This window comes from Macaca fascicularis, chromosome X (assembly GCF_037993035.2).
Source record: "Macaca fascicularis isolate 582-1 chromosome X, T2T-MFA8v1.1".
NCBI lineage: Eukaryota > Metazoa > Chordata > Mammalia > Primates > Cercopithecidae > Macaca > Macaca fascicularis.
The window spans coordinates 49231726-49243532 of NC_088395.1; the positions used below are offsets into that span (position 1 = coordinate 49231726).

The window sequence follows — 11807 nt, forward strand, 5'->3', positions numbered from 1 at the left end:
TGCAGTGGCACAATCAGCTCACTGCAGCCTCTACCTCTTAGGCTCCAGCCATCCTCCTGCCACAGCCTCCCAAGTAGCTGGGACTACAAAAGCACACCACCATGCCCAGCTAAATTTTAATTTTTTTGTAGAGAGAGTCTTGCTGTATTGCCCAGGCTGGTCTCAAACTCCTAGCCTCAAGTGATCCTCTAGTCTCAGCCTCCCAAAGTGTTGGAATTACAGGCATGAGCCACCACACCTGTCCTTCCCTGTGCTTTAATGCTGATCCAGAGGTACGTTTCAAGGAAGGGCCTCAGAGATCACCTCTTCAGCCTGCATATTCAGGAAAAGTCTAGCAGAATTGAAAAGTAGAAGGCCACTTCTGTCCTTTGAAATGTATAAGAACTTTACCCAGGAGGCTCAAATTGGCGTGAGAGATGCAACAGGCTTTATTGTTGCAGCAACACTAACATATATGCCCCATTCCCTGCTGAGGCCTGTCCCCACCTCACCCCTTGGTCGTCAATGATGTGGAACATTGGGGTGAGGGGCAAAATCCCTAAGCAGAGCTGGAGGGAGGCAACTGGGACTGGTGAGGGTCGGGATCACCTGGGACCAGGGGTCCAACAGTCAGGATACCCAACTCCATCCACACAGGGGCATGGAACACTTGGGTTTTGAGTTCAAGATTTGGCAATGTCTTGACCTGGGTTGGAAGGTAGGGTAGGGTCTGGAAAAGCTTTGGTCCAGGATTCAAGATTTGAGAGTGCTTTGCCTCAGGCCCCAGTTTGGGGCTGAGCATGGAGAAGGGTGGATGGGAGTGTCTCTGGGTTCACAATTTGAAATTGGCCATGGATGCTGTGGCCTGAAGCCCCAGTGTTGGGGCTGGATGTAGGTGGCTCTTGGTTCTAGGTTCAGGGCTGGGGAAGACTCTTGTCCCTAGGTTATGGGGGCTGGGTGTGAGGGATATCTTAGTTTGGGGCTGGCGTGGGGGTAGGGTGGTCATAGATGTCCTGTTTTGTTTGGGCAGGGGGCTCTAGGCTCCTGTTTTAAGTGCTGGGAAAGGGCTCTGGGTCCCAATTATGGGCTGGGGGTGGGGTGGTATTCTCCAGGTCCTGAGTACAGATCCTAGGGGCCTAGGATCCAGCCTCTTGCTCTTGTCCCAGCGCCTCTAGTAGCAGGCCCATTGGCGTCCGCTTGAGACCAATGCTCTCGATCTTGTTCTCAATCTTGTTCTTAAGGTTGCGCAGGCGCAACGAGGCGTGCACCAGGATCACTGTGGGCGGCACCGAGAGGGGTGGTCAGTGGAATAGACCTCAGCCTGCAGCCAACCGGGGCCCACCGAAGGGAATTGGCGCGCAGGCAGGCCAATCGAGTGGTGAGCGGCCAGGACGCCTCAGATACTGAAAGCGTGGCCGAGTAATTGGCTTGGCAACGTGGGCACGGCCAGGGAAGGCGCCCGGTAACGGGGACGTGGCCAGTGGAAGGCACTTAACACCAGGAGTGAGATGGGAAAGGCGATAATAAAAGGGGTGTTCCCAGAAGGGGGAACGAAGTCCGGGAAGGCGCTTTTAGCGGGGGCGTGGTCAGGCCCTCGGGTTTCCCAGCCCCCTCTCAACCCGGGGACCGGGGCAGGGCTGGCCTGGTGCCTTAAGCATGTTCTGGCCGCTTTCCTGGCTATCTCGGGGTAGTGGAGACTCACGAAGCACCGGCCCGGCGATGCTGAGCAGGAAGGTGCAAGCGCCGCCCACGACCCAGAGAACCAGGAGGCCGACGGCAAGCACTGCGGCCAGGCAGGCAGCAGGGTGGCTGCGGCGGCAGCGGCGCACAGCTGCGCGGGTCTCAGCTGCCCACACCAGCATGCCGAGGGCCACCGCCACTACCAGCGCGCTCAGAAGCGTGTGCAGCGGACGCACGTACCTGCGGGTACAAGGGAACTAAGCTAGCCGGCCGGGCGGAGAGACGGCCTCCGGGACCACCACCCACCCTGGGCCCCAAGAGCCAGGGTATCCCGTCTCCGGACACTCCAGCTCGGCACATCCTCCCACCAGCCCTGTCTCCAGTAGGCCTATCTGCCAGGGCTCCCGACTCACCCCCGTAGACCCCTCCTTTCCTCCCTGTCAATTCCACTGTCCTGTCTTCCTCAAGTCCCCACTTCAGGCCCTCCCATCCAGCTAGAGAAGACTCCCCACACCCCCGGGCTCCCAACACTTCTCTGGACTTTCCTTCCGACTCTACCCACACAGGGCCCCTCATCAGCCTGCCCGCAAGCTCCCTCTTTAACCCCAGCCCCTGCAAATCCCTCTTCCAGGCCTGTCTCCACACATTACCCTCTCCCCAGGCCTAGGGTCCTTATAGGAGCCCCCTCCAGGCTTCCTCCCCTCCCAATGCCCCCTCCAGGCTCCCATTTCCCTATAGATTCCTCCCTCCATCATTGCTAGAACCTCTTCTAGGTTGTCAGCCCCACTCTGAACTTCTAGCACTGCTCAAGTCCCTCCTCCAGATTCTCCATCCCTCTCTGGTCTCACGCTTTCCAACCATGGATCGTCCTCCTGGGCCCAAGTTCCCCAACAGGTACCTGCCCCTGGCGCCTTCCAGTCATAGCCAGGCTCCCCTCCAAGACCGGATCCCCAATAAATACATCTTCCAAACCCTCCAACTTTACCGTCTATTTCCCGGTCTCTGCCCTAAGTACTCCAGGGTCGGCCTCAATCTGGCCCCATCATTCACATTACCCCCCCACCACATCCCTCAAGTACTCTCACGTCCCCCTTTCGGGCCCTCCTTTTTTTCCGGTTCACCTTCCAGCCCACTTTCCCCTTCCGTCCCACACTTGTCTCCATCTTCCCCAGATCTTCCCTCTAGACCCCCATCCCCCGCAGGCCCTCCTCATCAGCCAGGCTCCATCTCCCTGAGGCCCTCCTTATAACCAGGCTCCACCTCCTTCAAGGTCTCCCTTCCAAGCCCCTCAGGCCGTCCATCTCTACTGACTTCGCCCTTCCCGGCCTTGCATCCCCACTCAGGTTCCCTGTCCTGGTCCTCAAAGACCTGTGGGTCTACCCCCCCACGCTCTGCAGACGTCCCCGGCCAACCGGCGCCTCCCTCCCTCACCCGGCAAGAGCGAGGCCGATGCCGAAGCAGAGAAGGTAGTTGGTTTGGTAGTAGAGGAGGTTGTTGATGACGCGGTGGCACCATCGCTGCGGGTCGCATGGATCCGGAGCCGCCAGACGCGCCGACCCCAGAACAAAGTCGTCCAGGGCGCGTAGCGGTGGCAGCCGTACCTCCGACATCCTGCCGGTTAATGTGGCTGGACCAGCCAGGAGGGGGCCGGACTACAACAACCGTCACGCCCCTCGCCACCGCGGGGCACACCGGGAAATGGAGTCTGGGCTGGGCAGCTATTTTCCTAACATCCTAGGTGTATTGCGCAGGGGCGGTGATGCACGTGACCGGAAAAACAACTAATACGCCGCTCAGAAAAGCAGCAAAGGCTGCCGGGAAATCAAGCCTTGGCCGCCGCGCTAGACGCTCCCAACCCTTAAAACTGCTATCCACCCCTGCGCGGGGCGCCGCAGGGGCTGCTCCGGGCGGTGCCAGCGGCTCAAGCACAAAGTAGCCAGACAGATAAGAAAGGAGGGACTGTCACAAGGATCCGAGTTGGATTCCACCTCCTTCCTGTCAGCGTCCAAAAGGGTCACATTTCTCCAGGAAACTCCATGCCCCGCTCCTGAGGTCAAGCCATAAATGCCATTAAGGGCCTTTTATTCGTATTCATCACATCGGAAATCATCTCTTCCTAGGAAGCTTTTAAAAAATCTCCAGGTTGGATTAGGGCACTCCCTCTGGGTCCCTGGCAATTTCCTCCAAGTTAGGGATCCCAAGGGGTCGCTGCCTTCCTGGGTCTCTGGCCTAGCCCTTGGGGCACACAGTCATCAAGAAGTGCTGGGGGGAATTGAGCTCTTTATTTAGACATAGCCCTGCTGAGTAGAAAGTGGGCACCGGCCCCATTAATGCTTGCTGGCTGGTGGCTTCCAAGCACGCCCCACTGCCAAGGCTCAGCTCTGCAGTCTGCCACTGCAGGTCCCTAGCACAGCCCCCAGGGTCCTTAAAAGTCATCATCATCACAGATGTCAAGGTACACGTCGAAAGCCTCTCTGTTGCAGTTTCCATCAGGAGTGAAGACATATTTGTGGAAGGTCCCATCTACGCAGATGGCTGGGGGAGGGGGAGTGGTAAACGGTCAGAGGCTGCCACAGCCACAGGTTCCAATCCTCTCAGGCATCTCAGGACCTAGGGTCTGCCTCCAGGCCTTTGCCCAGTGCTGTCCCCCTTACTGAAGATGAAGCTGAGCCTCACGTGGCCCTAAAATTCTTTCAGGTCCAACCTACAGGCCTCTGCCCCATGCAGTACCCCCAACCAAGGGGCTGTTACCACTCACCAATGACAGAGTTGACGTTCTTGGAAGTATTGCGACCGAAGGCGCAGATGCAAGCTGACTCAGCAGGCACAGTGAAGCTCGCCAGGCTCCACTGAGAGTCCACGTACTGCCCAATCATAGGCCCCACCTTGCCCACGCGAGCCAGCCTGCAGGCAGCACTGGCTAAGCCCAGGTATGGTAAACGGGCAGGGGGACAGGGAGGGACACGGTAGGGTGGGGAGGGGGTACTCACGCGGAGCGGCGGTTGAGGCGGGTATCCTTGAGAGCAAAGATATGGACGGTGCCCTTATCACTGGAAGCGCAGAGGAAGGAGGAGTCGTGACTGAAGTTAATGCTAGAAGACAGATCAGCAGTGATGCCCACATGTCATGTGGTATGGGGTCACCAGCCCACCATGCATACCCTGTGCTCACCAGTAGAGAGTGGCAGGGTCAGTGCCTCGGCGCAGCTCCACCAGTTTCTCCTTGGATTGTGTGTCAAAGAGGCGGATAAGGGTACCCTTCTGGGAGGCTGAGGCCACTACAGTGCCTGGCTGGTTTAGAGACACACAGGCTATGTCACTCTGATGTGCATTGATGGTGAATGGAGCAGACGAGGTGCCAGGCTTTGTGCTCGCCAGGTCCTGGGGTAGGAGGGAGGAGTCTGAGGTTGAGGTGGTATGGAGGGAAGGGGCCAAGAGTCCACAAGGAAAGCCAGTCCACCAACCTTCCCACCCTTGTCCACTGGACGGCTCACCACAAGTTGCAGACTCCCACACTTGTGTCCCGGGAACACTAACAGTTGCTTCTCCAGGCTGGGGCAGAGGTCACAGAGCCCTAGGGTGTGAAGATGAGGGTGGGTGGGCGGCTGAAGAGGAGGCAGCATCTCAGAATGGACAGAGCTGGATGAGGACCAGACTTCAACCCTTCATGATAAGCTTAACCCAAAGAACCCTGAGGGGGCTCACCTCAGCTGCATGCCCTGCCAGCTAGGCAGATTCCATTCCTTGCTCTGCAGCTGTGGAATCTAGTAAGCTGCTATAACAGCCCCAGGAGGCTCAGGGATCCCTGACACACCCACCCATGTCCTCATGAGGTGTTTCTGCTCTGCCACTGGGGCACCCAGGGGTGGGGCAGGGCCAGAGTTGGGGAGAACTGGCTGAGGGCTGGAAAGATGGAGAGGCTGTGAGTGTGAGCATCTCCCTGCCTCTTTCCCCATTTCTCTGTGTGTGTGTGCCCCTTCCTTTCTTTCCTCATCTCTGCCCCTCTGTCCCATCCACTGTTTCATGTCCTTACACCTGTGTATCTGAGCCCTCTCACCCTTGGGGTTGTCCCGGGTATCAAACTCAAACAGCTTTCGGGGATTGTCAGGGAAGGAGTACACATAGATGCGGTTCTTCAGCACGATCACGATCCTGTGGGTATCACACAACACAGGATGGCCGTGAGGGGGCGGCGGGATGCCCAGGGAGGACTATCCCTCTCACTTGCTGTGGGGACTTCCTACCTCCCACCCCCGTCCTCCTCAGGCTCACTTGTCATGGCGCATGCGCACAGAAAGCACTGGCTTGGTGAAGGTGAACTCCAGCACCAGCTTCTCCTTGGAGTCCTTGCCCTCCCGGGCATCGTCCCAGATCAGCACTGCTGGGCAGGTGGGTGGGTTGTCGGGGCCAAGGTTTAGGGTAAGGGGCAGCCCTGGTGACACAGGATCCACCCCTGCTTCCTAGGGACCTCAACCTACTTACTTAGCCTTTCAATAAACACCCAGTGAGATCCTCGCACAGTACGAGCACTTGTGGACATGATCCCTGAGAGGAGTGTTCTAGACTATTACACTCATCTACAGATGAGGAAACTGAGGTTCAAAGTGGTTGAGTGCTGGCCAAGGACCTCAAAGCCCATCAGCAACCAAACAGGGACTCACACTCAGACCTGTAACTTCCCCTGGGTAACTATTTCTGCCTCCAGGGTCCTAGTCCATGCACCCTGGAGATTTCTGTGAGGAATCCTAGGGCTCTGTGACTCACCTAGGGTGACTCCTGCCCTGTCCAGAGGGGATGAGCAAGAAAAATCCTTAAAGCAAGATGGCACTTGAGGCTCAAGCCAAGTGGGTATTGGGAAGACGGCTCCAAGATTTTAAAACCTATTGCTTGTGTGACCTTGGATGAGTCACTTAACTGCACTGGGCCTCAGTTTCCTCATTGGTAAAAATGGGGATAACGATCCTTCCTACCCCATAGAGTTACTGTGAGGATTAAATGAGTTAATATATGTAAAGTGCTTAGGGCAGTACCAGGCTCACAGTAAGTGCTCTAGGGCATGGCACACAGGAGGCACTCAATCAGCATTTTAAAAATGAAAACAAAGCACCAAGCTTCTCAAGCTATAAGATCCATGACTTCCAAGCTGTAGGCCTCCTCACTGTGTGACTCTGAAGTACTCTGACATCTTCATCTGCCAGTACCTTGGGGTGCCTGTGGGAGGCCAGGAATCCGAGAAGTCTGGGCCAAAGGGCAGGATGAGGGCACTTACCTGAGATCTCTGAGAACTTAGGGCTACTACCACCGCCCACCAAGGCCAGAAGGTTGGAGCGGTGCAGCATCTCCACCAAGCCCATGCTGCCCACTTGCTCGTGGTCTGGACAGGGACCAGGGTGTCAGTGGAGGTAGGAACCAATGCCCAGCCCAGCTCTTCTGCCCATTGCCCCTCCCCTGCCAACAGCTCACCCAGATGCCCCTTCTCCATCAAGGGCTCCACGTTGTAGATGCGCACACCTGTCTCCATGGCGCAACAAAAGCAGCCTGGGGGATGGAAGGAATCCAGACTGCCTTAAAGAATGCCCAGGTAGGAAGCTGGGGGCCCATGGCCCACTTCTGACCCCTCTTTCCCTTGCTCCCTCCCACAAGGGTACAGGCCCAAGCCTCTCTCACTTTGGTCTTGGTTGAAACGCAGGCTGGTCACTCCTCGAAGTGGCTGTTGAGTCATGGTCCAGGATTGTTCCCCTGGATACAAATGGGATAAAGATGAGAAGAGTCCTGGAGTCTCCCCTCCAAGTTCTGCCTCACCTGATTTCTTCCTCCTCCCACTCTGCTAACTACTGACTCTAGACTGACTGCAAAAAAGATAAAAACAGGCTGGGTGTGGTGGCTCATGCCTGTAATCCCAGCACTTTGGGAGGCCGAGGCGGGTGGATCACCTGAGGTCAGGAGTTAGATCAGCCTGGCCAACATGGTGAAATCCCGTCTCTAGTAAAAATAAAAAATTACCCAGGTGTAGTGGGGCACACCTATAATCCCAGCTACTCAGGAGGCTGAGGCAGGAGAATCACTTGAACCCAGGAGGCAGAGGTTGCAGTGAGCCGAAATCGAGTTATTGCATTCCAGCCTGGGTGACAGAGCGAGACTCCGTCTCAGGGGAAAAAAAAAAGATAAAAACAGAGAGAGTCTCAGGGTCTCTGCTCTAAGCTCCCAAGATCCCAAGCAGCATGGCCAGGAACCCTCCCTCTTTCAGGTTTGGCAAGCTCCAGGCCCACACTGACGTGGACCCCACACCTCCTTTTTACATGCTGGCCCTAACTGACTTGTCAGGAAGTAATGTGATAGGGGGTGCCCCCGTGATATCTTCCCCACCCCCAGCCAATCTTGATCCCAATGCCAGACATGGCCTGGAACCACTCCCAACCCATTTCTCATCTTCACACCTGACCTAGCACCAGACTCTGTCAATAAATAGACAAAAGTGGGCTAGGAGATCCACTTGTACCTCCCTGACTTGGCCCTGAGACTGCTATGCTTGGTCTGCCATCCCCAGGAACTCCTCTGCTCCTACCCTTCTAACTCTACCCCAACCCTATTCGACCACCCCAGAGTCCTCTTCACACCTTTCCCCCTCACCAGCTTCCCCAAACCCCTTCAGGATGCCTACCTTGGGATGACCCCTTCTCATGCCTTGGTAACTACCCATCAGGGCCAGCCTAGACACTTCCCTAGATTGGCTTATGCCCTGGGGACTCTACCCTAGGATTCCCCCTAGCACTCTAAATTTTCCACCCCAGGACATCTCCTTCCTTGTGTTCTGCTGTCCTTGACTACAACATAACCTGGCCTGGACCCAACCCCAGGAACCCCACCCATCCTCCTAAGATTCCCTTCTAGACCCCTATCCAAGACCCTGCCTCAGGGCACCCTTACCCTCTAAGACGCTTGCCCAAAACAAACCACCCAAAACTCCTACCTAGGAGAACCTCAACCCCTAAGATGCCTGCACAGTCCCCTACTAAGATTACTGCCATAGAGCCCCCAACTTCCCTTCAAACCCTCAACTCCCCAAGACCTCTGGCCAGACACGCTCCCTCCCCATCCTCCAAGAGCCCAAATCTTCCTTTCTTTCAGTTACACCCTCCACTGGAATGCCTCATGCTCTTTCTTTGGACAGCTCTGCCTTAGAGTTATTCTCTGGACAGCTCCAACTTTCAAGACCCCTTTTTTGCACCTCCATTCCAAATGCCCGCACCACCACAAACTCTGTCCGGGATGCCTCGCCCCTCTCCCAAGACCAGCCGCATGCTCCTTCCAACGCCAGCACCCACTCAAGACCTCTGCCTTAGACCTCTACTCGAAAGACTCCCAGCCTCCCCCAGACCCCAACCAACCCTGGGATCGTGCTCCAGCTTCCTGCCGCCTTCACCGGCCTGACCTCCGCGTGTCCCTGACCCGGGCCCCAGCTGTCGGTGCCGCCCGCGGCCCGGTTTTCTGACCTCCCGGGCCTTGGAGCCCGGCTCGGGTGTTTACATCGGGCCCTACTTCCGGGGGAGGGAGCCTGTCGCAGGAAATGACTCACCCCAGCTGGAAAAAGGCAGCCACCGCCTTCCTCGCCCAGTTCCCGGGTCTTCGGAGCATCGCGAGTGACAGCGGGGTCCTCCGGGGAGGGCGTGGGGAGCGGAGGAAGGTCGGCTGCAGGACCGGAGGCGAAGGGTGTTCCTCAAGGCCGAGACTGTCTGAGGGAACCGGGAAGGGTGGGGAGAGAGAGCGTGCCTTGCCCCCAGCAGAGCGAAACCGGCCGAGCCCTCAGTCCCTCGGTCACCCACGATGGGGGAGTAAACCTTCCCTGCGAACAAGATGTGGACCTCCGCGGCGACGGAGAGTATCCGCCCCCGTTCGCAACACACAGTCCTCCCAGGCTTCCAAAGGGGCGGTGCCGGGGGCTACAGGCGGCTGCGGACCTGGAGACCTCGAAAGTGGTGAAACCTTGGCTCCGGGAAGCCAAGGAACAGATTTCGCTTTCTTTCTCCCCACCCCCTGCCCCCGCCCCCGCCAGCCCCGAGTTTTGTCTTTTGTGTTTTGTTTAGTTTTGTTTTCTGAGACAGACTCGGGTTCTTGGCTCATTGCAACCTCCGCCTCCCGGGTTCAAACGGTTATCCTGCCTCAGCCTCCGGAGTAGCTGGGATTGCAGGCATGCGCCACCACGCCCAGCTAATTTTTGTATTTTTAGTAGAGACGGGGTTTCACCGTATTGCTCAGGCTGGTCTCGAACTCCTGACCTCAGGTGATCCACCCGCCTCGGCCTCCCAAAGTACTGGGATTACAGGCTTGAGCCACCACGCCCGGACTCTGCTTTTATTTTTACAAAATACAAAATAGCTTTTTGATGGTAAAAGGTATTAATACTTTGGGTTAAGAAAAAAAAAAAAAAGAGATCCTACCTACGATAAAGCTTTAAAAAAAAAAAAAGCCTCAAATTATGTGCATACTGGAAGGAATTTTTTTTTTTTTTTTTTTGAGACAGTTTGGCTCTTTTGGCCCAGGCTGGAGTGCAATTAGCGTGATCTGGCGGCTCACCACAACCTCCGCCTCCCAGGTTCAAGGGATTCTCCTGCCTCAGCCTCCCAAGTAGCTGGGATTACAGGCATGTGCTACCACGCCCAGCTAATTTTGTATTTTTAGTAGAGATGGCGTTTCTCCATGTTGATCAGTCTGGTCTCGAACTCCCGACCTCAGGTGATCTGCCTGCCTCAGCCTCCCAAAGTGTTGGGATTACAGGCGTGAGCCACTGCGTGCGGCTGGAAGGATTTTTAATTAAACTTTACATTAAGAAATAATAAATAGGCTGGGCGCGGTGGCTAACGCCTGTAATCCCAGCACTCTGGGAGGCCGAGGCAGGCAGATCACGAAGTTAGGAGTTCGAGATCAGCCTTGCCAGCATGGTGAAACCCCATCTCTACTAAAAATACAAAAAATTAGCCAGACATTGTGGTGCACACCTGTAGTCCCAGCTACTCGGGAGGCTGAGGCAGGAGAATCACTTGAACCCGGGAGGCAGAGGTTGCAGTGAGCGGAGATCGCACCACTGCACTCCAGCCTGGGTAATAGAGTGAGACTCTGTCTCAAAAAAAAAAAAAAAATTAGCCAAGCATGGTGACACGTGCCTGTAATCCTAGCTACTGGGGAGGCTGAGGCAGAAGAATCGCTTGAACCTAGGAGGCAGGTTACAGCGAGCCCAGATCCTGCCATTGCACTCCAGCCTGGGTGACAAGAGTGAAACTCCCGTCTCAAAAAAAAAAAAAAAAAAAGGACCAGGCATGGTGGTGCATGCCTGTAATCCCAGCACTTTGGGAGGCCAAGGCAGGTGGATTGCCTGAGTTCAGGGGTTTGAGACCACCCTGGGCAACATGGTGAAACCTCCTCTTTATTAAAATACAAAAAATTAGCCGGGCATGGTGGTGGGCGCCTGTAAGTCCCAGCTACTTGGGAGGCTGAGGCAGGAGAATCGTTGGAACCCAGAAGGCAGAGGTTGCAGTGAGCCAAGATCGCACCACTGCACTCCAGCCTGGGCAACAGAGGGAAACCCTGTCTCAAAAAAAAAAAAAAAAGAATATTCTTGAAAAAAAGAAATACGCTTTTTGCAGTGGCAGTATCATAGCCGATGAGGTTTAGCCAACATATGGTTATTGCTAATTGGAAACTTTTCCCAGTACCCCACCCCGAAGACTTGCAATATAGTCGGCAATGGCAATTTTTGAGTCTGTGGAGACTGAGTATTAAAGAAAAAAAATGAAAAAATACAGAGAAATCTCATTCTTTTAATACAATCAGGGTTTCACATTGATGCAATTCCTCCATCCTTTACTTTTTTTGAAGTATTGTTTTGATGCTTCTGTTTCTTCATATATTAATATATAAGAACGTCTTTTCAACTGGTTCATGATATTATGTAGCATTGTTCAGCCCTTCCCCAACTGATGGCTGCCTAGGTTGTTTCAGATACTGTGTTGTTAATTCCCATGGACATATTTACTTGTGAATTTTGGCCCTATATACTCCCCTTGGCATGATTCCCCTACTGTGCTCAACAAGGCCAGTCATCTGGCTTTCTTCAGATTCCACTTCCTCATGTCCCAGACCATATTCAACTCA

At 55.2% G+C, this 11807-nt stretch overlaps 2 protein-coding genes and 1 non-coding gene across 22 annotated transcripts; 1 reads left to right on the top strand and 2 right to left on the bottom strand.

Annotated features, from left to right (window-relative positions):
* Positions 1-404: 404 nt before the first annotated feature.
* PRAF2 (PRA1 domain family member 2) lies at positions 405-3284 on the bottom strand. 3 transcript variants are annotated; one of them, XM_045383634.1, is made up of 3 exons: positions 3091-3284; positions 1682-1899; positions 405-1255 (listed from the first exon to the last, which is right to left on the bottom strand). In XM_045383634.1, the coding sequence occupies exons 1-3, from the start codon at positions 3267-3269 to the stop codon at positions 1116-1118; spliced, it is 537 nt and encodes a 178-aa protein (XP_045239569.1). In that variant the 5' UTR covers positions 3270-3284; the 3' UTR covers positions 405-1115. The 3 variants fall into 3 exon arrangements, with proteins under 3 accessions (XP_045239569.1, XP_045239570.1, XP_045239571.1); XM_045383635.3 differs by having other exon boundaries at positions 1629-1899; XM_045383636.3 differs by lacking the exon at positions 3091-3284 and adding an exon at positions 2781-2911.
* A 440-nt stretch (positions 3285-3724) lies between these two features.
* Positions 3725-9665, bottom strand: WDR45 (WD repeat domain 45). 18 transcript variants are annotated; one of them, XM_074030066.1, is made up of 11 exons: positions 9235-9665; positions 7326-7397; positions 7122-7196; positions 6928-7032; positions 5931-6036; positions 5716-5810; positions 5153-5232; positions 4831-4949; positions 4650-4751; positions 4418-4563; positions 3725-4194 (listed from the first exon to the last, which is right to left on the bottom strand). In XM_074030066.1, the coding sequence occupies exons 2-11, from the start codon at positions 7378-7380 to the stop codon at positions 4085-4087; spliced, it is 993 nt and encodes a 330-aa protein (XP_073886167.1). In that variant the 5' UTR covers positions 7381-7397; positions 9235-9665; the 3' UTR covers positions 3725-4084. The 18 variants fall into 18 exon arrangements, with proteins under 18 accessions (XP_073886167.1, XP_073886165.1, XP_015298852.1 ...); XM_074030064.1 differs by having other exon boundaries at positions 4831-5039; XM_015443366.4 differs by having other exon boundaries at positions 4831-5039; positions 5931-6039.
* Positions 9666-11287: 1622 nt separating this feature from the next.
* LOC123571553 (U4 spliceosomal RNA) lies at positions 11288-11425 on the top strand. Its single transcript, XR_006695692.1, has one exon. It is a non-coding gene; the product is annotated as a U4 spliceosomal RNA (small nuclear RNA).
* The last annotated feature ends 382 nt before the right edge of the window (positions 11426-11807 follow it).

Coding starts and splice junctions, on each gene's coding strand:
- PRAF2 (XM_045383634.1), bottom strand. CDS start 3,269: ATGTCGGAGGTACGGCTGCCACCGCTACGCGCCCTGGACGACTTTGTT. Junction 1,900..3,090: donor ATCGGCCTCGCTCTTGCCGG/GTGAGGGAGGGA, acceptor TTGTACCCGCAG/GTACGTGCGTCCGCTGCACA. Junction 1,256..1,681: donor CATCGCCGGGCCGGTGCTTC/GTGAGTCTCCAC, acceptor TGCCGCCCACAG/TGATCCTGGTGCACGCCTCG.
- WDR45 (XM_015443366.4), bottom strand. CDS start 7,380: ATGACTCAACAGCCACTTCGAGGAGTGACCAGCCTGCGTTTCAACCAA. Junction 5,233..5,715: donor TACCCGGGACAACCCCAAGG/GTGAGAGGGCTC, acceptor TTCACACCCTAG/GGCTCTGTGACCTCTGCCCC. Junction 5,040..5,152: donor GTGGGAGTCTGCAACTTGTG/GTGAGCCGTCCA, acceptor CTCCTACCCCAG/GACCTGGCGAGCACAAAGCC.